This window comes from Sprattus sprattus (assembly GCF_963457725.1).
Source record: "Sprattus sprattus genome assembly, chromosome: 18".
Lineage (NCBI taxonomy): Eukaryota > Metazoa > Chordata > Actinopteri > Clupeiformes > Clupeidae > Sprattus > Sprattus sprattus.
This window is the reverse complement of record NC_137916.1, coordinates 8,647,186-8,673,355: the sequence shown is the minus strand read 5'-3', so window position 1 is coordinate 8,673,355 and position 26,170 is coordinate 8,647,186. Positions and strand designations below refer to the sequence as shown.

Here is a 26,170-nt window from a genome sequence, read left to right as displayed (position 1 = left end):
CACAGGAGCCTTCTCAAGCTGGGCACCGGTTCACTCACAACACCTTTCATGCAAATACGACAGCACAGGCACTAGCCAATCAGATCGCGTTTCTGCTCAAGTCTAAAGAGCGCGAAGATCAAAAATAAAAGCGGACCAAACTCCATAGCTGGTCTTGTTTGTACCTATAAATTGTTAGTTTGACAATTTTTTGCTCAGATTTAAAAAAATTAATAAAGAGAAAAAGACACTATACAAGGTCAAGGTGAAAACGTTCATTGCAACTGAAAAATAAGTCTGAGAGGATTTGCGAGGTGTATGAGCCCCCTAGCTAATGTTAGCATGCTACTACCTACAATCTTAACAACTTGCTAGCGGTGTGATTGGTTTGTTGACCTGTCAATCTCACTATAACATTTATGTTGTCAACACAACTCCATGCACCAGACTCCTCCGTCATCCGTTGGATCGTGTCAGTCAGGAGTTATTGAAAAGAAGATACATCTCACTAATGTGGGAGGATGTGTACCATCGACAGATGCTTGAGGATTCACTGTCCCTTTTTCATGTATGATGAAAAAAAAAACATATATCTGTGAATTATTTTAATAAGTTGTTATTAATTGTTAGCTCAGAGTTGTTTGCAAGATGTATGTTTATAAATGGCAGTGGCACGGCCACCCTGTACCTTTCATGTTGTTTAATGTTAAATTAAATTCAATGTTAAGTTAAATTCGTTGTTCAAAAATGTTAGGTTAAATTCAATGTTAAAAAATAAAAACGTTAATGAATATATTAACCTTTGTATTATTTGAATAGCTTAGTATTGAATACACAATAACAGGGTAGCTATGTTAATTTGGCACTAGGCCCAGTATATTAAAAAACAAAATGTTATGCAATTTATATAGTAGGGGGTCCCTGCTCATCTCGCCATCAGTTTGGGGGTCCCTGGCCTGAAAAACGTTGAAGACCCCTGGTGTAAACGATTGTGAAGATCACTGACGTTACCGAACGTACCACTGATCCCTCCAGGAAGTTATCCTGTCGTAAGGCGGCCTCCTATGAGGACGCTCACGACTGCACCGTGAGCTATCTATGCCGCAAGCTCTTGGAGTTCCAGCGCCATCTACTGTGGGAAGGAGGGGAAGAGAACACATACGCCCCTAGTGGTTGCCTTGCCTATCAGCAGTTTACATGTGAAATCCCATAGACCGAATTTTCAAGAACAAAAATACTACGAGCCATATCAGTGAAGGTATGGGAAATAATTATTTTTAGTGTTTGTACAGTAATAACCTACTAACTGAAAATGTCAAGTGATGCTTTGCCTTCTTTCAAACTTTTTTCAAATAGCTCTTTCCGTTTCATAAATGGAAGTCACGTGCTTGGTTCACCGTAGCCTTGTCTCTCATGTTTGCCCTGTTACGCCACCCATCAGTTCTGTGAAGAGCGGCACTGCCCCACATGCCCTGACATAATGGTTAATGGATATCGCTGAACAGTGTGCATTTGTTTTTGTTGTTACATGTATACATATTCATTGTAGTTTGTAAACACACAATTCAAATTGACTTTGAAAATGTATTATGATCACCAGAATCAGTTTATCGCAAAGTAGGCTATATGGCATAGGAGTCGTTCCGATAACTTCTTGATGTGGACCGATATTTAGTTTCTCGCCCAGCGTAGAACGCTACCACATAGGTGGCAACATCTTCCCCTCCTATTTTGTTGCATAGGGGTGCCAGGCGTATCAGCTTGCATTCCCAACTATTAATAACATTCAGTCCGTCGGTCAACATTACCTTGTGACCAGCTGAGGTTTTCCAAAGAGATATTCGGACGAGTCTGTCACTGGATAAATGCAGACGGAAGTAAATAAGGAATTCTTGTTGCTGCATTTCATTATCTATTTCGACACACATACAGTAACTAGAGTTTTCAGTGTTCAGCATGGTGTCGACCATATCGCATGCAACTTCTGATATCGTTAGACCAGCCCACTTAAGAACTGAGTTTGTTCTGAATGAGTAGCCTACCCTAGTTTGAATTTCTGAAGCTCTGAATGTGAAAACAATGACTGGACAGGCTTTGGAACAGTAGAATCCAGATAGGTGATTTTAACGGCATGTTTCATGAAGTGCCCTCTGTCGGTTGTAATCCCATATCTGTATTACAGGCTCAAGGGACGAACTAAAGGTCTCGGGGTCCATGGCACGGGAAACGTTCGTCTTTTCATCCGCCTCCCTCCGCTCTCTCAGGCTGGAGCAGGAGATGCAGGACTGGGAAGAGGCACGGCGGGAATTTGCCCACAGGCGAGCCATGACTCGGAGGCCACTGCCCCCTGCTCTCAGCACCAGACCCCAGCCCAGACCCAAGACCGGCAAGATTCAGGAGGTCAGGGCACCACCACCGCAAATCCGTTGCAGAGATCCAGCGGTCCACAACACATTCATGTTCGGAGACATGGCTGGCATCTACGCTGTTCTTAAGGAACCTGGCATGGTAAATGCACTGATGGAGACTGTCCAGGATGAAATGGTGTGGGCACCAGAAATGGGTAGGGATCCTATGTGATGAACATTAAATGATGACCATACATTTGCCTGCTACAGTGAAGTTTGTTTCTTTGCAGTTAAATGCATTGGGCCTACAGACATGCAGCCACTTTTATCAGATCCATCATAGTAGCCTACAGTATAGTCAAGCTAATTTATGAACAGTTTGTACTTTCCTGTACTTGGGAAATGCCTTTCCTGTCGTTGATCTGCAGGATTGGATGACACGATTTCATCTACTTGTTACTCAATAGAAGTGCTCATTACATAGGAGTTTGAGGTTGTTAGAGGCCAAATTTGATCAAACTGAAGTGGTGTGAGTGTTTTTTCAGGCATGTGGACCCTTTCCACCAAGACCAAGCAGACATCTGCACTGCGCCTGGCAGCCAGCAGAGGGCACTCTAGCTGTGTGGAGGAGCTGATGTTTCGTGGGGCCGAGGTGGATGCAGACCCTGGGGGTCGACCGGCACTTCACGACGCCTGCTCAGGCGGCCATGCAGTCTGTGTCCAGCTGCTCCTCAACAATGGAGCAGACCCTGATGTGTTGGCAGAAGACGGCAACTCACCTCTTCATTTGTGCAACACTGTAGACACCTACCAGTAAGTAATAGAGAAAGGTAGAGTGAGAGATAATGTGTGGTGTTTTACTCAATGGTGTGGTGTGGGTCAAATTTATATTTGAGACCAACTTAATCAAGATACTCTGTATCGATATAAATGCTATGACTTGTATTGCTGGCTTGAAGTGTAGTTGTAGGTCCAATATGATGAACACCTTTCATTCTATGAAGTTCTTCTGGATTATCTACGCCATCCAGGTGTTTGAAATGAGGCCTGCAACTAAAACCTTTTTAGAGCATAACTACATGCTCCCGTTTTTGGACATTCCTGTTGTCTTCATGCAGGTGTGCAGAGCTGTTGGTGCAGAGTGGTGCAGATGTGAATATCTACCACCGCCAGAGCCGCCTCACCCCGCTGCATGTGGCGGCTCGTCGGGGTCTGGAGGAGCATGTGGAGCTGCTGATCTCCCACGATGCCGATGTGGCTGCCCGGAACTTGGAGGGCGAGACCCCGCTCAACGCTGCCTGTTCTGGGGCGGAGAGGGCGTCTGAGGCCGGCCGGTACCTGCGCGTGGTCCAGAGGCTGCTGGAGGCCGGGGCTGACCCGAACAAAGCCGGCAAGAAGCAGCACACGCCACTGCACAATGCCTGTGGCAACTGTAGCCAGCGTATCGCCCGACAGCTTCTACAGCACGGGGCCTATGCAGATGCCACCAACTGCTTTGGTTACACACCAATGGACTGCCTGCTGCAGGTGGGAGCGTGATACAGTAGGGAATGACTGGGAATGAATGGTTATTCATTCTGTCCTCATCTAGTTCTTTTGATGTCTGTCGATTGAGGATTTGCATGAGACCAAAAAATAAAGGGGAATTAAAGAGGTTCTAGTTAAGTTACCCCTATCAACCCCTCAATGTTTCTACAGAGCCGAAATAGCCCATACTCCCTGACCAAATGTACACATTTCTCCATAAAGAGATATACAGTAAATAAAGTCTACCTCACTTACTTCTAATGAAAGATGGGATTACTGTATATCTCTTTATGGAGAAATGTGTACATTCTGGGGCGGAGGTTACAACACCTGTGTCGCTGTTCGTGACATTGCTGTCATTTGCTATGATGTATTAATGCTAAGATCTCAGAGCTCTGTTCTCTCTGGGGTAGGTGGTAGAGGACTACCCTGACCAGCAGCCTGAGGATATCGCTCGCAGCCTTCTGAACCATGGGGCCCAGCCACCCTCACCAGGGGTGAGAACATGGAGATGAACTATGGAGATATGGAAAATGTATTGCATGTATCCTTTTGTTGGATATGTCATCCCCCAGACACCTCTGAATATGATTTGAGTTATCTAATCCTATCACTGTGCCCTCGAGGGTAACATTTACACCTGTATTGTAATGAGACATAGCTAGCCAGGATCTGAGTCGGCCTTTGTCTCACCAGGGGATTCAATCGGTCAGGTGACGAATTGTCATTAGTGCAGCAGTAAGACTGTTTTCTTCATAGATGCTGAAGCTATGTCTCCTGTCTCCGACCACACTGGAAGTGATGATAAACTGCTACCATGTGGTCCCATCTTGTGAAGACTGGATAGAAGAGGTCCCAGAGGAACTCAAGATGGTCAGTGGGAAGAGGAGAGGAGAGAAAGGAATTCTTGTGTTCGGTGATATGGTGTTGCCCGTCATCAGTTTAAAACTCTCTCTCTCTCTTTCTCTTTTTCTCAGGCAAATCAGTCCTTTTTTGAATCTGTGCAGAGAATGACAGGACAGCCTCGATCCTTACAACACCTGTGTCGCTGTTCTCTCCGAGCTTACTTGGGAGGAAGGTGTCACTCAGCTATAAACAACCTCACTATCCCCAACTGTATGAGAGACTACTTGTTACTTTATCTGGAAGGAGAGATTCGATAGTTTTAATAAAACAGGCCCTCGCTACAAATAGGAGAGTGACCATGTGATGATGTAAATGTGATGATGCACATGCTACTTTCAAATGTGAATATAATTAAGATTTAATTATTTTTTTAAACAGATTATTAACACATAGGAAAGTCACAGTCTATTTAAAGATGTTTGATTGTTAAATAACACAGTCAGTCCATTCCACAACATTCACAAGGTGCAAATTACTTTGCGCAGTTGAGGCCATTTTCAGGTGTAGACTGTTTAGATTTCTGCTCATGGTGCACTTATATCAACAATAAACTCCGTACTTTTGTTTGAGCTGTGACTCAATATAAGTGTTCACATGTGATTAAAGTATCATAAACAACCATGCTCTTACAGTCGTCTAACATGAGCTGGGTTCTGGGGTGGCTTAACACTGCAGCTTGGTCGCAGACGTGCGTGCGCAGTCTTGACTTTAGTACTTGTGACGTCAGTCGTCCGTATCATCTGTTTATATGGACAAAGTAGCCTAACAGAAAGTCCACAAGCTAGATTACGTGCTTTCTACCATGAATTGAGTAACAATTCGGTGAGTCGTTTTTCTTATCGTTTTACATGTGGAGATTTTGTATTTTTGCTGGAAAAGAAACATAGAATGACAAATGCCAAGCTAATAAACAAACGAAGGTCGTCGTTGTAAAATGGGTTAGTTAGCTCGCTAGCCAGACCATTAGCAAACTAGCTAGCTATAGCTGGCATGAGCAGCACAGCAAACTTGCTGTTTGATATGATGCATGCATCATTTCTTGCGCAGTGCTTTTTAGAAGGTCCAGGGTGCATCTCAATAGCACGTAAATATGTATCCGTTAATGCTTGTGTTATTAGACACTTTCTCTGACATGGTGGTGACCCATTTCAACTAGATGGCTGACGTTAGCTGTGTTAATCAACAAAGGTAGTTTAAAGGCTTGATTATTCCGTTTTGTAACGTTAGCATGTTAGCCTCCTAGGATACGCAGTTTCCTATGTGTCAATTGTGTGGGATTACTGGCTAGCACGAGTTACGTATTTAACGTTAATTCCTCTCGGGTCAGTAGGTGATTGCTCTGGGCTTTACCACACGTTGAACACCATGGCAGTTATACACTAGTAAAGGTGGTGTGAAATTATGCGAAACAGGTGGAATGTGTCAAAAACCGGTCAATAGTTGTGGTATAATTATGGGTATTATTACATACAGCGTTGAGCAGGGTATGGTTATTTGGCAGTTAACGTTGCCGTATCATAACCTATGGTTACATTTCTGTGTGACTGTAGCCTACTTCTATTTCAGTAGCAGTAGTGTGCTTAATGTGACTATTCTTAGTATCTTTATTTCTCTTAATTAACGAGTTTCTTTTATCCAACATAACTCTAATCAGATAACCCTACTTCATAGGAATCAAACTATAAAACACTTGCTGTTAACTGCGTTTTGTACCCTCTTTAAGTCCACATCCTTTGCTCTCTGTCCTTCCAGGAGTGTACTGAGGGGAAGGTATGGCGGTGTGTGCTCTGACCGTGCTGGACGGAGTTGGGGAGGAGGCAACGGTTCTTGGCAGCGTGGTTCTCTTGCTGGTGGCCATCATCCTAGCCTGGCTGTCCACACATGTGGCCGACCGCGGAGACCACATCCTGGGAACCATCCTCACGGTTGGTGCACATGCCTCCCTCATTGGCCTGGGAGGCCATGACAGCTACGTGGGGGGCCCTTCCAGCACAGATGTGGAAGAGCAGCCTGATCCCACATCTGTTCCAGAGGAGAAGCCTGAAGAGGCGGAGAACAGAGCCGAGGAGGGAGAGGAGGATGAGCTCCTGGATATCCAGAGGGTCAGAAAGAAGAGGCGCAAGGTCCATAGGGAGAATGAGGAAAGCAGAGAACAGATGGAAGGGGAAGAGGATGAGGAGGAGTTTAAAGATGATGAGGAGGATGATGAGGAGGATGAAGTCGATAATGAATCAGAAAACATCACGGTGCGCTTGAAGTATCTGAATGATACAGAAGAGCTGGCTGTGCTCAGGCCTCATGACACGGTTGGCCTGTTAAAGAGGTGAGAGCAGTGATGTTCACATAAACATACGTGCATAAGAAACAGTGTTTAACCAGTTACACCATTCATAAGGCAGAAGTAAAGTAAGTAAAGAAACTCTACATCCTACATAGAATCTCGGCTTTCGTACTGTCTGCCTCCATAGTTTATTTGGTTAAAGTAATGGAAAGGAATAAGTGTCTTGGATGTTCTCCATCAGTCACACCATCTCTTCTCTCCCTTCAGTAAATACTTCTCTGGACGTGAGCGTCAGATCAAGCTCATCTGGCAGGGTCAGCTCCTGCAGGACCCAAGGCGCACCCTCACCTCCCTCAACATCACACACAACAGCGTGCTCCACTGCCACGTGTCCCAGGCGCCAGCCCAGCTCGAGGCCTCTGGAGGCCCAGAGGAGAGCCCCCGAGTAAGGGCCGCCACGGGGCTGAGTGCTGGCTTCCGCTCAGCCGGTCTGACCCTGAGCTCCAGCAGCCTGGTGGTGCCCGTGTTCGTGGTGATGCTGGCCGTGGTGTGGTATTTCCGCATCCACTACCGGCAGCTCTTCACCGCGCCGGCCACCATCTCTCTAGTGGGCGTCACCGTGTTCTTCAGCTTCTTCATCTTCGGAATGCACAGTCGGTGACGGGGAGAACAGGTTGAGAAGAGAAGGCAAGGAAGATAGGAGGAGAGTTGGCTCTGATAGGAGGAGAGAGAGCAGTGGACCCTGGGTAGTGTCCTGGGTTTGTTACACTGAAGGCCTATTCTAACTGATTGGTATGGTACGGTATGCTTTGGGTGTTGTCCATTTTTCCACTGCCAAGCATATCCTGTCATGCTGGAGTTAAGTAGCCTGACTAGGTCTACTGTGTGTTTAAATATCATCTCAGACAATCACATTCCCTTTCATTGTCTGCAATCTCCTGCAGTATTTGTATTTTTGTTTTTGTTTTACTGCTTGCAGTCTTTCCCTGTATCTTTCTATGTACAACTATACCCATAGAGAAATACACCAAACCTCTGAGTTCATCCAGAGTTGTATGTACACAAGACACATGAAATGTCACCACACAGCAACTGCCAACCTCTCACCTACCTTCACGGGTAGTCCTTGAGATGGGAAACCACACAGCGACTCCTCCCAAGTTTAGCGCCCCATCCCACACTGTGCCGTACTGTACCCCACCGATCTGTGAGAAAGGGACATAACTAAACCACTAGACTACAGAGCCAGTGAGTGTGTTTGCGTTGGAAACGGCTGTGACCAAAGGGGGTATTATCATTTAATATGTAAGAAAAATTGATAGAGTAGGACTAGTGTCTCCTGATATTTCGTGTAGCGTTGTTGTCGAACACATTGCTTGAGAGCCATACTTGTCTGAATGATTTGATCTGAACACTATAACAGACTAGAGACACCTTATGGGGGGAATAATTCAAACCAAACCATAATTTGTGCAATAATATGCCTACACACAAACAATAAAGCCTTGTGTGTTACTGTGCTACTCTATGAAAACTAGTATTGTAGTTGACAGGTTATGTCTGGGGCGGATAGGCTCCTTCTATGGAACAGGGATCACTTGTAAAGGAAGTCAGCTGCACATTTCTACTGTGCCTTCAGAGTGTTTCTGATCCCATACCAAGGAGTGGTAGTATGACTAGACAGTTTTGTAATGCCCTTACCACCACCACAACCATCACCATCCATGTGTGCATCCCATATAGAATGGGTGCAACTAATTGTGCACAAACGATTAAATGGCAGGTGTCTACCAGTGGGGAAAGGGTTAAAGGGGGTGTAGGCTTCCTGAAGGTACTGTAAATAATGACAAAGCAATATTTGTTTTATTTGACAAAATAAGTTGTTGCTACATTTTTAGTTTGTGCTCTAATGCTTACATTCTATTTACTAATACAAATGTTGCTAGCAAAGAAACAAGTGCAGTGTTTCTCTGGACTTCAATGTATATATGTACCTGCTGTATATAAGATATGTTATCACATATATCTGATCAAAACACATTTTGACCATGCAGAGATGTTGGAATATTAACAAAGTTGTAAAAGCAATCTCATGTGTAAGACATAACTTTCATCCGATGGAAGCAAACCAAGATCTGAGATGTTGAATAGTGCTTTCCATTCCATTCGTCATAATTGTTCCCCCGGAAGTGGATGCCAAGAATTCAAAAGGGGTCAGACATTGCAACCAGTTTTCCTCTCTGGCTTCCATACTGCAGGGCTGATTAAACCAATTTCAACTGGATTATGGTCTTGGGTGATTTGTTTATCTCACATCAACTACATTTATCCTGTGACTACATCAAAGTATTTCATAAGGGTATCGTAACATTTTCAAAGGACATCCACTAAACCTTGCTTTCGTGTCGGGGCATACATATGGCTGAAGATCTCGTCCTTTGGGGGTTATCTGTCCCTTACCCTTGTCCATATCCAGTAACCTGTGTATGTAATATTAATAAGTGATATGTCGTTAACCTACTGGGGAGCTGAAACAATGACATACACTGGCCAGTGAGCTTGCTTTCTCTGGTTAAATTCACTTTTACTGATGTGTTGTGTTTTTTTTACAAATTCAATTCAAGGTGCAGCTGATTGGGAAGACGACTCAAGTGCAGCTGGGAGAGAATGTGACAGGGGGCCTCATTTATAAAACGTACTTACGCACAGAATTGATCTTAGACTGTGCGTGCGATCAAATCTACGTCTAAGTACAGATTTATAAAAACCGTCTTAGACGTAGAAAAGGACGTATCTCTACGTCTGGTTTTAGTTCGTGTAAGTACATTTCCTTGTGGCAATACTGGAGTACTGCAGGAATTTAGAACTCAAAGCGCCGACACGCAGTTTCATTATCATCATCGTGCACCACCGTCACCATTAGGGCGAATGTTTCGCTCAATAAAATCAATTAAACTGTTAGAACAATTCACACATGAATGAGATTCACGTCTAATAGGTATTCCGTTTTTATTTCACAAGTGTAAAACATTTCGCTCAATCTATAGCCTATAGAAAGTCTAATAGTGGCTTAGTTTTCATTAGGAGATATAGCTGCATTGGCGTTGTTAGAGGATATTGCCAACTGCGCAATAAGGAGAGAAAGGGTTTTTTCGTGATTGCGCACACTTTTTGACACAGGATGATGTATGGCTGATAAGCAGGTAGGCCTACAGCTTGTCGAGAGCGTTGTGCCCAAATAGCCTCTCGTCTACAGAGGCGCACCAGATGCAACCAGGCCATACACGTTCAGGTTTTGTCTGTTCTTGGATTCCTGGCTACAGGAACGTTCCGATGAGAAATTGGAATTCATTTAGCTGAATTTTGCCCGATGTTCTTCGCAGTATTATCACTTTATATGCCCGTAATGTATTAGATTTCCATACAGTGCCCAGGAAAAGCAATATGTGTAAGAGGATTTCTTGCGTAAAACAGGGTTCCCAATGTATTTTCATCCAGATTGCGCACACTCAAACAGCCTAGGAAGACCACTTTAATACAGCACATGCCCGTGCGCGGTTGGTAGTGGAGCACAGCAAAGGCATGCCTAAGGGAAGGTGGCGATGGCCAGCGAGACTCCGATGCTGGAGCAGCAGTGCGCCAGTTGCGGCCGCTGGTGCTTCGGAGAAGTGCCTTCTACATGTCAAATACTTTGCTTTTGCCATTACGCCACCAGACAGGCATTTCTAACGATGTTTTGGCCCGCATCTGCTGTTCCATCAGCAGAACGTCGATGTCAGCCTCACTTTAATTCTTCTGGTCGTGAAATTGTGCGCAACTGAATCTCCGCCCTCAAAACGCCCCTATTTAATCTAATCAGCATATTATCAATGCACAAACAGAGCGCATCCTCAATGCACAAACTCTCTGTGACAGTGGCAAGCCCGCAATTTATTAGATTTCCATATAGTACCCAGCAAAATGTGAAATAGGATTTCCTGCGTAAAACAGGGTCCCCAATGTATTCTCATCCAGATTCCGCACACTCAGAAAGCCTAGGAAGCCCACTTCAATACAGCACAGGTCGGTAGTGGAGCGCACCAAAGCTTTGCGCTATGTTCCATTTTCCCTACCTACCGTACCTACCGTACCTATACTTATACGCAGTACACAGTACACACTCACTAGGTACGCAGATTCTCAGCAGGTGAGTGCTGCTCCAAATCTAATACTCCGTGGTGCACTTACCGGAAATTACGATCGCGACAAGCCCCGCGTTCGTCTTTTTCGAGCTGAGCGGCTCTGCCTGGGTCCGCCTCTTCCGCTACGTTGACAAGATGGCGGCCGTTGAGAATGGACAGTGTACCCTGCTTCCACACTCAGCGTTTTGACCGTTATGAGTACAGATACGGGTCCTTTGGGTATACTTCTTTTCGACGCGGAAATGGGAAATCGGAAAACGGAACACCCTACATACTCACACTAAGGATGGTAGGTACGGTAGGTAGGGAAAACGGAACAGAGCGAAGGTGTTGCTGCCGCAGGTTCTGGTGCTTCGGAGACGTGTCTACTACTTCAAATACTTTGCTTTTGCCACTAAGCCACCAGACAGGCTTTCTAACGATGTTTTGGCCCGCATCTGCTGTTCCATCAGCAGAACGTCGATGTCAGCCTCACTTTAATTCTTCTGTTTACATGTTTCTTTCTTGCTTGCCACTGTCACAGAGAGTTTGTGCATTGAGGATGCGCTCTGTTTGTGCATTGATAATATGCTGATTAGATTAAATAGGGGCGTTTTGAGGGCGGAGATCCAGTTGCGCACAATTTCACGACCATTTGTGATTTATAACCGAAGGATTGGCGTACACGTGTTTTTTGTGTGTAGGCCTACGTCTGTTTACTGTGGATCTCACTTACGCTCATTTCAGGAAATGTCTTAGACAAAATGTAGGATGGTTTTTACGCAACGTTTCATAAATGAGGCCCAGTGACAGACATTTTAAAGGTTGATTCCCAACTGAAGGTCACAGTTGAGAAGGAACATGCTAACAGCAGACTTGTCTCTGCACCTGATGCAAGAAGACCTCAAAAACCTCTTTATGGCAGGTCAACTGTGCTGCAGCCAAGCATGACTAGTTTGCATTTTAGACATCTAGTGTACACTCACAGTAAAGACAAACACTAGGGTAAGTGAAAAAAATAATAAGCGTCAACTCCTGAGTCAAAATGTTTTAATTGACCAGAATAATCTACCTTAAAAAGATAAAGGACTAAATAGCGAGCTACCGTTTATTTCACAAATGCATATATACAACACCACAATATGCATGGGCATTCACAGCACACATGCATGTCTTATGGAAAAATAATTTTGTTTTTGTTTATTTTTTTCTTTGATATTTACATGTTTCACTGCCTTGTGTCACATGACACACTGGTGCAGCATAATGTATCACGTATACAAACAATAGCATACATAGAAGGACCCCAACCCTCGAAACATGCCTTAAAAAACTTTAAAATATATAGTATTCTTGTTTTTTTGTGTTGGGATTGCAGTCGAATAACCACAATTTTCATAATTTTTACCAGATAGGGACGATTAAATATAGTTTGGAATTAATTTGTTTCAAGTGCATATGTTGATTCAAACAGTTACACCGACAGCATACAAAATAGTTAAGTTAGAAATAATAAAAATAGGATCCACAGGCAAATAAACAAAAAAAAGACACAACTTGAAGTCCTGCACGACAATAAATACAGACAGAAATAGCTTCTGATGCCAATGAAAGAAAGTTGCTCTTCGTGTCCAGCAACCCACAACAGTTAGTGTGGCACAATTTAGCAGGAAGCACAGGGTGGAAGACAATGAGACAGAACTACGCAAGCCAGCTGAGTAAAACACTTGAAGAGGGACTGTCATGAGATTTCAGTAACATAATTTCTCAGAAAAAAAAACTGAGAATGGAAAGACTGTGTATAACACTACTAGTGATTTGAGGACAGCATAGTTAAGTGATTGCACAGCTTATTTCTTCTCATGATCCATGTGAAAATGTGGACACACACACACACACACACACAATTGATACTGAGTGTAGGATTTTACACGCTCAGTTAACTGTGGGCCATCACAGATTTAGAACAGATGAAAATACACACAGTAATTGCACTATACAACAAATAAAATAAGTCACTGAACCAATATGATCAAAATGTATTAATACACAATCACACTTGACACACAAAATGAAAAGAATGAAAAAGAGTAAAATCAAATATACATGATCACCTTGTCAGCTGAGCAGAATCTGTCATCATTCTCATACCACAAATATATACTCCTAAGGGCCCTAACACCAAAGACACACTCACCTCCAAGAATATCTCAACTAAATCTGTGTTTACTGGGTCCATCTCTAGTTCTGGAGTGTCTTTGTGAGCACATCTCAAAGACAAATAACTGATCCCTAAGTGATCAATCACAACTGATCAATCACAAAGGCATCTGTGTGTCAATGTGGGAAAGAGAGAGAGAGATACGCGAAAACAGGCTGTTAAATTAAGGAGTGCAATACAGAGCATCTCAGTGCAGGTCGTCGTAGATACTAGGAGCCAAAGGTGCAGAGAGTTTGGGCTTCTTCTTTCGGCCAGGGAGGCCAAGTGCACTCTGGGAACTGCTACCGCTCCCTACTCCTCCACTCCCACCTTCCCTTCCTCCTCTGTCTTCCCTCTCTCCTCTGTCTGCTCCCACAACAGTCAGGGACAGAGAACTCGGTTTCTTCTTCTTTGTCCTTTTTGAGTCAGAGTTTGTTGTACCTGAAAGGGACAAACACAGAAAAAGAGAAATCAAGGAGGTAAGATGAATGTTAAATTACGTGTATATTCAATTGAAAAAAGTTTTGTGCTCATAAAAGTAAACATGCATCTTACTAAAAGCTAAGCTGGGGCATGTAAGATACTATGCTTTGGTACATGTTCTTTGTAAAGTAAATCACCATAAACAACATTTAACTAATTGTTCGGTTCAAAGAAGAGAGTTCCTGACAGTGGATGCTAAACCTCTGAACTCACTAGCTTTGGAGGAGGCTGAATCTGAGGGGGAGATGTCTGAGGAGCCGTCCCACTGAAGGCGACCCATGAGCACCTGTCCGTCAGACACGTCGTAGCCGTCGCTCTCCATCACCGAGTCTGGGTCAGGAAGCATGGACCTGCCAGAGACAACCACACAAGACACACTGCAAACCGTGAGCAACACCACCATCCATCCGCCCGAACAACATCAATAACTGCAGCAGCCTGCGTTAATGTTTGGGATGGTCAACAAGAGTAAACGGGACATTACCTGGATAGAAATACTTCACATAACATCCTTTCGATATTTCAGCAATGTGATAATGTAGTGCTTTTAGCACCTAGGCTAAGCAGGATGCTCTTTTAGGCTGATTAGTTGGTAAGCTAATAAAGGCCCAGGTAGAAACAAGATTCATCTTTATAAATGTTGACTACTCTAGGTCATCATACTTTCCTCATAAGAAAACCCTGAACAGCACTAAGTCACTAAGAGTAGACAGTAAAGGAGCGTGAAAGGTATGCAGAAGTTAACCAATTTGTTCCCAATGTAATTACCAGCTGCTTTGGTGTCATGTTCATGTATGTAGGTGAGGTATGTGGGCTTATTGGTCACTCCATTTAGCCTTGTCAAATTGTCAAAGAAAGAATAGATGCAGACCTAAACATTCCAATAACCAGCCAACCAGTAACAATTCAAATTTAGAGACAAGACAAATTTAAAGCAGTATCAACAACTACATCCAGGGCTAGGGGGTCAGACTCACGCGGACGGCCCAAGGAGGAACACTCTGACGGCCCTCCTCTGTTCGTCCGTGTGCTGGGGACACCGGTGGGACCTGGCAGGACACAATGTGGCATTACACACAGCTGGGCCACACCAGAGACACACCGACGGCGGCAAATGAATAGGAAGGGCGCTGTCGGCGGCCAATCACACATGAGAGCAGAGGGGTGAGCGGCCAATAAGAGATTAGAGGTGAGATAAGTGGACGCTGACGGTGCCCTTGAGATTCTCTGCCCATGTGCGGCAAGTGTTGCCAGGTTTATGTCTCCAAATGGCCAAGGCTTGTGTTTTCAGCCCAATCAGGACAAAGCCAGCTCATGACACTCATTATCAGTGGCGGTTTTAGGCACGGGCGACCCGGGGCGGCACTTTTTCAAGTCACGTGGGGGGCGGCACGACCAAAAAAATTATAACAAAATATCATATCACTGTGTGGGGAATTGGCAAATTGGCGCCCCCTGCAGCTGGGGAAAAGTTCAGCTCTGGGTCTCCCAACTGGAACGGACAAGTGGGGGGACGGGGGATCCACTGTAGGCTATAGTCATACCTCGACTTTCTTGCAAAAAACGCACATTCATAATATTATAATTACAGGCCTATAATTCCTGCACATTTTTTGTTTTTCTGAATTGTGTGAAATGGCTTATACAAATAGGTAATACTGAACGATTATGTGTCACCAAGGGCAAGGTGAATTGGTTTAGACTTAACTTCTGTACGAGTGACAGTGTTGGGGGATGGAGAATTTGTTGATTGTCGAGTGCAAAATAAGCACAGAGATGGATAGGAAAAGGTGCCCAATTTCGAAAAAAAAAAAAAAGAAAAGAAGAAGAGGAGAAACCAGCAAAACATAAAGGTATGCCACTATGTTCTCTCTGTTTAATTACGGTATCCATGTAATGATGAAGGGCTAATGTTAATTGGTGGTATAACTCTTACATTTGTTAGCCTGCTATTCTGCTGCCTATGATTATACAACAATAAATCGGTTTTAACTCAACAAACACAAGATCTAATTTCGCGATAAGACTGTGCTTTGCAACAAAACTGTTACACGTTCAGTTTTAGGTTCATCATTGACGTTGGACCGTGTAATTAGCCAACGGAATGTTCATACTGTATCTTCTGTAGGCAGTTTCAAAGACGGAACATTTGACATTTGCTACAACTCTATTTCGTGACAAAGTGTAGTTTAACAGTAATAAGTGTGGCATGCATAGAATTCTAGGCAGTAACTAAGCAGCTAATTGTTCCTCCCTGAAATAAGTTAATATAGCGTCTAATGACAGATATTTAGCATGTAGGCAGTAAGGGCATGTAAGGGCATGTTTATTCCCATTGATTCCCTTAAGTGTGTTATTTAAACTTCTCTAAAAGGATTTGTGCAATTGTGCAAAGTTTATCTTTCATTTATTTAGTTATTAGAAAAAATATTTATATATATTAAAACAAAAATAAAATAATCGGGCTGGGGGGTTTGGGGGGGGGGGGGGTCTCGAGGGGTCTCGCCCAGGGCGTATTTCCATGTAGAACCGCCACTGCTCATTATAGCTAAATTCAGTCTTTATAGTAATGATATTGAATTTAAATGTATAGAAAAACACAAAATGTTATCAGGTTCATTCATAAACTTCAGGGACTTGAACTGACAATCACATTGGGCCTCATTCTCGACCTTTTTCTGTAATTCTTCAGAAATGTTTCTTACACGACTTCGCAAAAACAACGTAAGAGAAACGCTTCCGCTGCATTCCCACACGCTTGAAAATGTGTTCATAAGCAGCCGAAGTCTTCTCAGCTGGGTTCCTTCCGATTAGCTTCTTAGATTGATGCGCGTTCTCGTGAAAGTGGATTTGCATACATACACGCCCTGCCAGCTCCTTATTAGGAGACGCAATTTTAGAAACGTGTGCTGTCGCAATCTCCCGAATCCACCTCGTAACAGGTGTTCATTAATAAGGTGGAGATATTGTATAACGTTGAACGTCCGAAGTCCGTAAAACACATTTAAGTAGTCACTTTTTTTTTTTATCGAAAAATAGGCACCATAGGTGTGAAGACCGGTCCCAAGTACGAGTATAAATAGTAGTCCGTCCTGAAATTCGAAATGGCCACAATAGGGGTGAAGACTGGCCACCAGTAGTAGTATAAATTGCAATATATTCAGGCTTTAATTCTTAGAGATTGAGCTTAGTGTTTATTTATTTATTCACTTACATTTGCAGTGTTCATGTCATTCACAATCAGTCTCTTAGCAGACACGGCCTTTGTCCAAAGTGACGTACAAGGGAGAGAACAGTCATATAGACCTAGTGTAACAATAAACACTACCTCGTATAATTATGACTATAAATGTGAAACGTAATTGTTAATGATACAAATATTCTCGTATTTATTATTATCATAATTATTTTAATCCGAGGATGTCTGTAGAGTTGACGTGAACGCAATCACCAACGGGTTCTCACAAATTCGCCCGTTAACCCTTTTACTGTAATACGGAGTTTTTTCAAATGTCATTCCTCAACGCGATTCCTGAAATAACCACAAGATGGCCCGTGGAATCGCATTTGAGAAGATTACGGCAGAGTTACGACTGCTATTTCGAGTTCTGAAAGTTGTCTGAAGTTCAGAAGAAAGCACAGAAGAAAAAAATAACGAGAATGCAAATGTTTTCATAAATGTTTCCGAAGTGGAGTTCCTTCTGAAATCCTTCGGAAAGTCTTCCCAACTGCTTTCGAGAATGAGGCCCATTGTTTTTGAATCGCAAGTCCTTTATAAATTGAGAGGCCACTTGTGTACCAAAATGGCATGACCATTTCCACCAACACTGATGAAAAAGACCATTCCTTCACACCAAGATCATGCACAATAGGTAACACCTATGACTGAGGTTATTTTACTCGTGCCATTTGAAGGCACATCCTTTCATCTGTCCAGCCCACAACACTGTACAACAGCATGTGAACAGCATCAATGTAATACTAATCATGTATGTTACTGATTAACATGATCAGCATCAATCCAACACTGTTTTGCCAACTGCGTTTGAATCACAGTATCATCATCTTAATAAGAGAAGCCAACAACACATGGAAGAAATAGGGCCTCTAGTTCCCGTAATGCCTGTAGTTATGTGTGGTTGCTTTGGGCAGGAATAACTATTCTACACTGAGAGTTTTAAATACAGTGGGATATTCTAGGACAGTGGTTTTCAACTGGTTTTGTCCCAGGGACCACCATTCTGACTAGAAAGTAATCCGCGGCCCACTGATGTGCCTACGCGCTTGCGTGTGTGCGTTCGTTCGTGCATGTGTGGGGAGAGGGGAGACGTGTCAGTGTAATATCTGGGCATGGTGAAGTCCACACAGCCTGTCTATTCGTGGCCAAATGGTAGACAGCGACAGTCTCATATTATTCTCTTGCTCTGTACTTATTCTTCAAAAATAAAAAGCTCTCACACAGGTAGTTTGAAAGTTTGCAAAATACACCTCATTGCTTTTGCAGCAAGCTCTGGAAATTCGTTCTGGCAACTTATCCAGAACTTAGCACAGGCTACCATAGACTGGATAGGTGCAAGGCTACATTCTGTCAGCGTGAATCACCTTTATATTATTTTAGACATATTTTTCTTATTTCAGACATTTTCAAGAGTAATCTGGAAATGTGTTGAAATATCAAAGCAATTATTATTATTTTTTATTTTTTTTAATCGCGGACCCCCTGCAATAGCGCCGCGGACCACCGGTTGAAAACCCCTGTTCTAGGAGGTTTGTCTCAAAAGCTAGAGGGGAGAGTTAGTGTTGCAATAAGAACATTGGCTCTCTTTATAAGAAGCTAGGAACTTTGAACAAAGCTTAGACCCTTGTACACACATGCTTTGTGTCTTCTCAGTCACAGGAAAAAGCGGCATGATGTGTGTTAATGGTTGGCTAGAAATGTGTTTCATTATTTATATACGTAAATGTACCACACCTACTATTGCAGGGGTACTCAATAGGCGGACCACGGTCCGGATCCGGACCCAGACGCAATCAGATTTGGACCGAAGCCAAAATCAACATTCTAATTTAATCATGACCCAAGCAAGTTTACATTGGTGCATAATTCCACGCTATATAATTTTTCCCTACTCTTCCGTGTCCAATCCAGAGGTCCAATCAGGAGCTGTAATAACAACATCACGACAACTCACTCACTCAATGTTGGCGGCGAGATCTGTGGGTCACGCAGGTTGTGTGTGTCAAATGGCAACAACGCGGGCCAATAGATTTGTGAACGGTATCTTTTCTCAGCAAACGAAAATCATGGCGTGCTTGAAACCTGACAAAAAACGAAAAGTTGATTCCAAAAATTGCGAAATTAAGACAGAGTGGACTGACAACAAGAATGCATTTGTGCTGCTTGTGGGGAGCACAAAACCGATGTGTTTAATCTGCAACGAGATGGTTGCCCTTGTCAAAAGTGTTAACGTGAAACGTCACTATGAAACAAAGCATGCACACTTCGAACAGAAATACCTGCAGAACTCTGAGGTAAGGGGGGAAAATACACCATCAGCAATCATACCAAGCAACATGCAGTGTAATAGTGAGATCAGCCACACAACAAGAGCTTGCATACCTCAACATACTGTTGTGAGTCTGCTTTTACAACCATGAATATGGTAAAAAACAAATACAGGAGCTCACTCACTAATGAACACCTTCACACCTTTTATGCCCAAATTTAAACCATAAAAAAGTGTCACCTTTCACACAAATGAGGCCAGACCACATCACCTTTGGTGCATAGTTTGAACGTTTTTGTTGGAGTTATGTTTTTGGATATTGACCATTACTGTTTCGGTCCCTGGACTGAATGGAAATTTGGCGAGTGGACCTTTTGGGTTTCTAATTGAGTAGCCCTGTACTATTGTATTCCATTCTAGGGGATTTTAATTTTTGGAGTGTAAATTACCTCAGGAGGTCGATGGAATTCAACGAGGGGGGAAAGACTCCAGGCCTTAGAGATATGGAGCTTACCCACAGAAAGTATTAGCGATATGGAGCTTACCCACAGAAAGTATTAGCGATATGGAGCTTACCCACAGAAAGTATTAGATATATGGAGGTTACCCACAGAAAGTCTTAGATATATGGAGGTTACCCACAGAAAGTCTTAGATATATGGAGGTTACCTACAGAAAGTCTTAGATATATGGAGGTTACCCACAGAAAGTCTAAGCAAACAGCATCATCCTTACCTGGTGCACATTTTCTTGGTGTGCTCTGACACAACCCCACATTGCTATGGAAACAGAATTGCATCCATTAGAAACTGACGAGCTAAAGTGTAAACACAACCTTCATCAAAAGAAATGTACAAAATTCAAGTTTTAATGAGCATATGAAACTAATGGAGAAATGAACAATAGATGACAAAGAAGGGTAAAGATACCGTAGTCAGCAAAGATCTCAGTTCCTCCGGACCCAGAGTTTCATAACTGATGCCTGTGTTATAGTTATACTGCAAAGAGCATGCAAACACTTCAGAGATACAAAGCCATATATGCTGAAGTTCATCACTAAGCCATAAAACACACATTACTCACCACCAAATGTATTATAAATATTTTATTACAAAAACACCTTGCTCTTTCATTTAATATATACATATACATATGTGTATAATCTCACTAAAATGTATAGTATTTACACTATACATTTAGTGTAAATGTGATATATTTGTGAGCCTGTTACCTTGTAGAGGTCTGTGCTGACACTACTGTTGAACTCCCCTGCAAACAGAGAACAGTGGGCATTACTACTGCAGAGCCAGAGCCAAAGATAACTAAGGATGCTCATGATGGAACAGGCCGAGTAAGTCTGCTGGAGACTGAAACACGTTGCCTTGATTCATCTTCATTGCCTACTTCTATTATTATTATAATATTAGATGTGTATGATCAATGACAATTTAGAGATATAAGCACAGGTGCTGATGGGAAAAATGAATTATAAGTGATATGCATCTCACAAAAAAAATTCATAGCCTCCCTTATACTTGCCTCCCTGTGCTCATTTGCAGGGAACCATCAGGAATGACCATACCTTTCATTGGTTAGATTATGGAAACCAGCCAGATCAATGTTGTCTACTGTGCTACTCTCTCTCTCTCTCGCTTTATCCTTTAAAGCATATCTGTCGGACAAATTTGACACAACGGCTATACATTCTCTGCAACATCACAGCACTATTTGCTCTTAAGTAGACACTCAGTGATAGGATGGCAGAGTCAAATGAGGGGACAGAGTCAAATGAGGGGACAGTCACACAATTGTGGCTTGTTGATCAGGTCATTTATTTCATAAGGGCTGGAGGTGAGAGGGGTGTTTTATTTCATTATTTTATAGAACATGGCAGCATGGGTGTCTTCTCGTGGAGGTCAAGTTTATGCAAGATTAAATGGTCAGTACATAATCAGGAGAGAACGCAGAACGACATCGAAATAAAACAGAAGACAACAACAACAAAATGAAATCCAAGCACATGCCGACCAGTGAGTTAGCCACTGCAATGCAGCGGCTCAGTGCAGAGACCGGTCAAGTCCATGAGCCAATGTCTTTGCCAATGTCAGATGTTCTTGTAGCCGCTCTTTCCCAACCCTGCCACCCTCCAACCCAACAACACTTATGCCAATCAAAGTGCAGTAGTGTAAACACTGTTTTTTTTTTTTTTTGTAATGTCCATGATCCACACAAAAAAAAAAACAGCATTGAAAGAGCTCTCAAGAAAACATGGCGGACATCTTGAGCAGAAGGTCACAGAGTGCTTTCGCTTCTCTTTATGCGCTACACAAAACTGGCACTGCACCCTTTCAGTCCCACGATCCACTGGTGCTCTGCTACCAATAAAGAGGTGGGTCACCAGCTGGACCACGGGGATCTCCTTCAAGAGAGGAGGGTTACAAATAATACTGACCATTGGTCCTCTTCATAACCAATGCTTTGGCAAGGTTCTAGGACTAGAACAAAAAATCTAATTAGAGAAATGTTTGAAGGCCAATTCCCCATAATTCTTTGCTCATGTTGCGAGTTGGGAATCATGGGGCAGCGGCTGCATGCACCGCCTGTCACTGAGGAAATGTATCATTATGCCTTAACAGCAAGCATGGCTGCTCCTGATCCACAACATGTCGCTTTGGGCCAAGCACTGCGAAAAATGAGAGTCAAACGTCCGTAATACACACACACCTGTATACATACATGCGTGCGGCACCCACACACTCTCTCACACACACACACACTAGTACACCAAGCTGGGACCACCAGGGTCACACATCATTCCAAACTAAATCTCAGTCCAGACAGCACACACACACAGAGACACACACACACACACCATGAATGCCATCTACTGACTCAGATACAGGGTCACACGACCTGAGGCACTGAAGTCCCTCTATCAATGGATTGGAATAGAATTGAATGACTGGAATAGAGCAGCCTGAATTTGGGGAAGCCAAACACATCTACATCGAGGTCTATATACTGACCTTCATGGATTATCAAAGAGTTTTAGAACTCTTGTTAGTTGGTATGTCAGATCATAGATCCATACCTGAGCAAGAATGCCACTACCGGTCATAAAAGAGACAAACAACTCACCATTTTTATGCTTTAAGGATTTTGATCTTCTGGGTGAATTGGGATTCTGGGGATAGAGCAAAATGCTTAAAAGTGTGCTCAACCCATATGACTTATCAGAATGTCACTGAGCTGAGAATTAGCCGTGAATAAATCACTAGAGTATATTTATCACCGAAGTATGCTAAGGTTAACCTTAATGTCAACCTTAAAGTATACTTACAGAAGGGATATAAAAAAAATTACATGACATTAGAAAACCAAGATTTCCATACAAATATACCTTTTCTGATCTTCTCTTTTTAGCTGTGGAAGGATAGAGATGGGAACATAATAGCCATCATTAGGAGAATAGTGGTTACGAAAAACACAGATAGACGAACAAACCAACAGAGAGAGAGAGTGAGATATTAAAAGTGTGAGGCTGTGTGTGTATGTGTGTGTATCTGTGTGAACGTGTGTGTGTGTGTGTGTGTATCTGTGTGAGCGTGTGCGGTGTACTCCACCGATACCTTTTTTCTCTGAGCCATATGACCAGTCGTTGTCATTGACGTCATCATTGTCTTCTTGGTCACTCTCTGATTTATTTAAATTGTTGCTGCTGGCTATCCTAAGAGAAAAAAAACCCACAAAGCACTCCTGTGACATAAATATGATAAATGACTGACAATGTGTACATTTCACAGTGTGCATTTGAACACACCACTACATACATATACAAGAGATGTGCACATTCACACACAAATTTGCTCCTGATCATCCACGTCTTAACAGCAGCTACAATGGTCTGATTCAAGAAAGTAAAAATGAACCTACGCACCCACTCACACACACACACAACCTTAAAAATGTACCTGCGGTTTGCAATGCGGCTGCTATTCCTCCCCATGCCCATGCACTTCTCAAGATGAGGAGCAAATCGTGATGCCGCAATGCTTCTGTTGCAGTTGGGACACACACACTCCTTGTTCTTCCACTGGTTGAACACCTGGCCGAAGATGTCCACCCCTGGCTGGTCCACGATTTCTAGACCAAGAGACAAGTCTTAAAAAAAAGATCTGGGCCAGGTAGATTTTAATGTTTCCACTTTCACAAGGGTCATTCCACATTAAATCACCTAGAGCCTTACAGGTCATGTAGTGGATACAATTTTTTCAGTTTTTTATTAATGTTGTGGTGCAAAACCTTACAAATACCCTCCTAATGGTTTTTGTGTTCAAAATGTGTAACGTTGATGCCCCAGGCCAGAGTCATTTTTGTTGGTCTGATCCATTTATTTTTAATCTCACCAATGACTAAAATCATAATGGATATAGATTACATTCATGCTTGATGTTATCAGCCTCCAGATAATGTCTACTGAAACTCAGCTTGATCTGTGGTCTGACGTCGTTTTTAGCCTGGGTCACCAACTTTACACATTTTTAACACAAAAACTATTGAGGAGACAGTTTTAAGCTGTCTACTGTCAAGTACATTAAAATAATATAGACAAGTTTTTTCTGGTTTTATTTCTTCAGGAAATTAGCCTATGAGGCTTTAACGTGATTAGGCCTGGAATGACACACTGGGGCTAGGCTTGAGACAACATTCCTGTAACACTCACCGAACTCCTTCATGCTTTCTTGGTCAGTGTCATCCAGAAAGAAATAGCCTTGTTTAACGGCCCGGTGCACATCAAAGCACAGCCCCAAGCAAGCATCATCAACAAGGTCTGAGTATATGTCCTGTGCCAAGGCCTGTCAGAAAACCAGAGCAAATGAACTACTGAAGGCCAGTGGCAACAAATTATCCAAGATGTATAATAGCTTAATGTGTATTTAGAGTAGGCCTACATAAGTTACCTCTAGCTTGGTGTTGTCTAGGCCTGACAGAGACATATCCTCCATTTTCATTTGAAAAACTAAATGGAGGTAATTGTAAGATCTACATGGCAGTTGGCATGGCTACGGGTCACTGAGGGTAGAAAAAGAAACAGATGACGTTACGTCTGTACACAATCTGTTATTTCAAACAATGGTTGAAAATTTCCAAAATCTTCGTCTGGCAAAAACGTTGAGTGACTAAGTTATTGCATGAATAAACTACGTTGTTGTTCTTACAAAGAGTTTGAATGGTAACTGACAGCTTAACCAGTTATGATTCAATTTTAGGGCAGCTGACCATGACAAAGTTCTGCCAGTTCAAACCACTGTTGTCTATTTTATTATTGCTGCTCGCTAGTTCGTGATTCCTCGTATAACTTGTCTTTAGGTTTATATGCTGTGGTTTGGCAACACCTTATCAAAACCTTAAAATGGTGTCAACTCTCTGAACATAGGCAGACAATGCTACCAATGCTGTACGTACAAACATAATCATACCCATAGACGCTGTTTCTGCTGTTGCTGATGTCATTTAACGTTACAACAGACTATTTGTTTGCAGGTTAGAGAGAACTTTGGCTAAAAACAGACAAGCTAATTAAGCTAATCGAACAACGAAAGGCCAGTGAAAATCGGGCTAGCGATAGTTTCTTTAAAAGAAAAAAACACACCGTTGGTATCTTGTTATTTCAAGAACAGAGAGCGGAAGTCTCCGTTAGTATCGATCAGATAGCTAGCTATGTTGTGGAAGTGTGGTGAGTCAACCACTGTCCATTTTGACTAGATGAAACGATGTAAGTTTGCTAGGTTAATTTAGCAATCTATAGCTAGCTAGCTAGCTAGCTGTACAACTTGTCAGATAGCGATAGCTACACAGCTATCAAATAGGTTAGCTTGCTCGGTGTGGTACACCAAGAGGTGGCGTGACTTCCATAATTATGGGCATGTTACAATGCATCATGATGTTACCTACGTGACCACATTAAAGAGCACACATTTAAGTAATATGGACATTTTCGGTCATTTTAAATATAAACCACGACGGATAACAAGCCAGGTGTAACGTTACTTACCGAGCGAACTGAGGGGCAGTGTAGACGACATAGCTCCTACTGATGAATACTAGCATCCTCCTGGTATGGTGTTCATGCCGAATGACAAGACAGCGTTCTAAATGTGTTCATCTACCAGTTGCACAGTCAGTTAAGCCAGGAGAATGTAACTGAATGATAATCCTTTATCATTAAACCAAGTGTGACAGCTAAGAAAATCATTCAGAAGGATACGCCATATGCAAGTCAAGGCAGCACTAATCAATCGTAAACACAAACATAATTCAGTCACAAACGACCCATCTAAAAGTCGAACGTTGACTTTTCTTCGGCTTTAAATATTTTCGCTACTGGCAAACTCACAAACTGCACTGAAAAGTAGACAAAGTATAACTCACTGCCTTACTGTATGTGTAGGTGGCTGTTATTAATTACAGGAAGAAGCAGTGGCGCACAGAAACCACGAGGACGGTAAAGAAATGAAAAATATCTCTGAACATCTTGGGTTGTTCAACAAAACATTAAGTTAGTCTCAGTATTTTTGCACAACAATTCTGAGTGCAGCCTCATCCGTATTAAAGAATTCCCTATTCATTTATTTTGTTCTAATAAGGATTATTCATGTATCTAATTTTTCCCATCAACGCATCTCTTGAACCCCTACAAGGAAAATTCCGGAACACGTTGTTCGACTACATAGTTCATATCCAATACAGTTTGCTTACCACGTGAAGTGTGTTGTCCC

At 42.6% G+C, this 26,170-nt stretch overlaps 3 protein-coding genes across 6 annotated transcripts; 2 read left to right on the top strand and 1 right to left on the bottom strand.

The window, feature by feature from the left end:
• The first annotated feature begins 1,173 nt into the window (after window positions 1-1,173).
• asb16 (ankyrin repeat and SOCS box containing 16) lies at window positions 1,174-5,379 on the top strand. Of its 3 annotated transcripts, none has more exons than XM_080857237.1 (7): window positions 1,174-1,237; window positions 2,162-2,542; window positions 2,873-3,140; window positions 3,446-3,854; window positions 4,268-4,351; window positions 4,614-4,727; window positions 4,832-5,379. In XM_080857237.1, exons 2-7 carry the CDS (start codon window positions 2,194-2,196, stop codon window positions 5,015-5,017), a joined length of 1,410 nt encoding a protein of 469 aa, XP_080713363.1. In that variant the 5' UTR covers window positions 1,174-1,237; window positions 2,162-2,193; the 3' UTR covers window positions 5,018-5,379. The 3 variants fall into 3 exon arrangements, with proteins under 3 accessions (XP_080713363.1, XP_080713361.1, XP_080713362.1); XM_080857235.1 differs by lacking the exon at window positions 1,174-1,237 and adding an exon at window positions 1,779-1,856; XM_080857236.1 differs by lacking the exon at window positions 1,174-1,237 and adding an exon at window positions 1,833-1,910.
• A 120-nt stretch (window positions 5,380-5,499) lies between these two features.
• Window positions 5,500-9,325, top strand: tmub2 (transmembrane and ubiquitin-like domain containing 2). 2 transcript variants are annotated; one of them, XM_080857238.1, is made up of 3 exons: window positions 5,500-5,582; window positions 6,513-7,083; window positions 7,309-9,325. In XM_080857238.1, the coding sequence occupies exons 2-3, from the start codon at window positions 6,533-6,535 to the stop codon at window positions 7,700-7,702; spliced, it is 945 nt and encodes a 314-aa protein (XP_080713364.1). In that variant the 5' UTR covers window positions 5,500-5,582; window positions 6,513-6,532; the 3' UTR covers window positions 7,703-9,325. The 2 variants fall into 2 exon arrangements, with proteins under 2 accessions (XP_080713364.1, XP_080713365.1); XM_080857239.1 differs by having other exon boundaries at window positions 5,522-7,083.
• A 3,050-nt stretch (window positions 9,326-12,375) lies between these two features.
• Window positions 12,376-25,639, bottom strand: atxn7l3a (ataxin 7 like 3a). Its single transcript, XM_080856962.1, has 13 exons — window positions 25,447-25,639; window positions 24,353-24,464; window positions 24,115-24,247; window positions 23,363-23,534; window positions 23,021-23,118; window positions 22,792-22,814; window positions 22,530-22,575; window positions 20,623-20,660; window positions 20,321-20,389; window positions 20,127-20,170; window positions 14,862-14,933; window positions 14,098-14,234; window positions 12,376-13,842 (listed from the first exon to the last, which is right to left on the bottom strand). Exons 2-13 carry the CDS (start codon window positions 24,401-24,403, stop codon window positions 13,610-13,612), a joined length of 1,116 nt encoding a protein of 371 aa, XP_080713088.1. The 5' UTR covers window positions 24,404-24,464; window positions 25,447-25,639; the 3' UTR covers window positions 12,376-13,609.
• Window positions 25,640-26,170: the final 531 nt, after the last annotated feature.

Bases quoted from the DNA above. Each gene is read 5' to 3' on its own strand.
- asb16 (XM_080857237.1), top strand. From the start codon at position 2,194: ATGGCACGGGAAACGTTCGTCTTTTCATCCGCCTCCCTCCGCTCTCTC. The intron at 3,141-3,445 runs GTAAGTAATAGA...GTCTTCATGCAG, and splicing joins AACACTGTAGACACCTACCA to GTGTGCAGAGCTGTTGGTGC. The intron at 4,728-4,831 runs GTCAGTGGGAAG...TCTTTTTCTCAG, and splicing joins TCCCAGAGGAACTCAAGATG to GCAAATCAGTCCTTTTTTGA.
- tmub2 (XM_080857238.1), top strand. From the start codon at position 6,533: ATGGCGGTGTGTGCTCTGACCGTGCTGGACGGAGTTGGGGAGGAGGCA. The intron at 7,084-7,308 runs GTGAGAGCAGTG...CTCTCCCTTCAG, and splicing joins ACGGTTGGCCTGTTAAAGAG to TAAATACTTCTCTGGACGTG.
- atxn7l3a (XM_080856962.1), bottom strand. From the start codon at position 24,403: ATGAAAATGGAGGATATGTCTCTGTCAGGCCTAGACAACACCAAGCTA. The intron at 20,171-20,320 runs GTATCTTTACCC...CTGTTTCCATAG, and splicing joins TGAGATCTTTGCTGACTACG to CAATGTGGGGTTGTGTCAGA. The intron at 14,235-14,861 runs GTGAGTCTGACC...TGTCTCTGGCAG, and splicing joins TTCCTCCTTGGGCCGTCCGC to GTCCATGCTTCCTGACCCAG.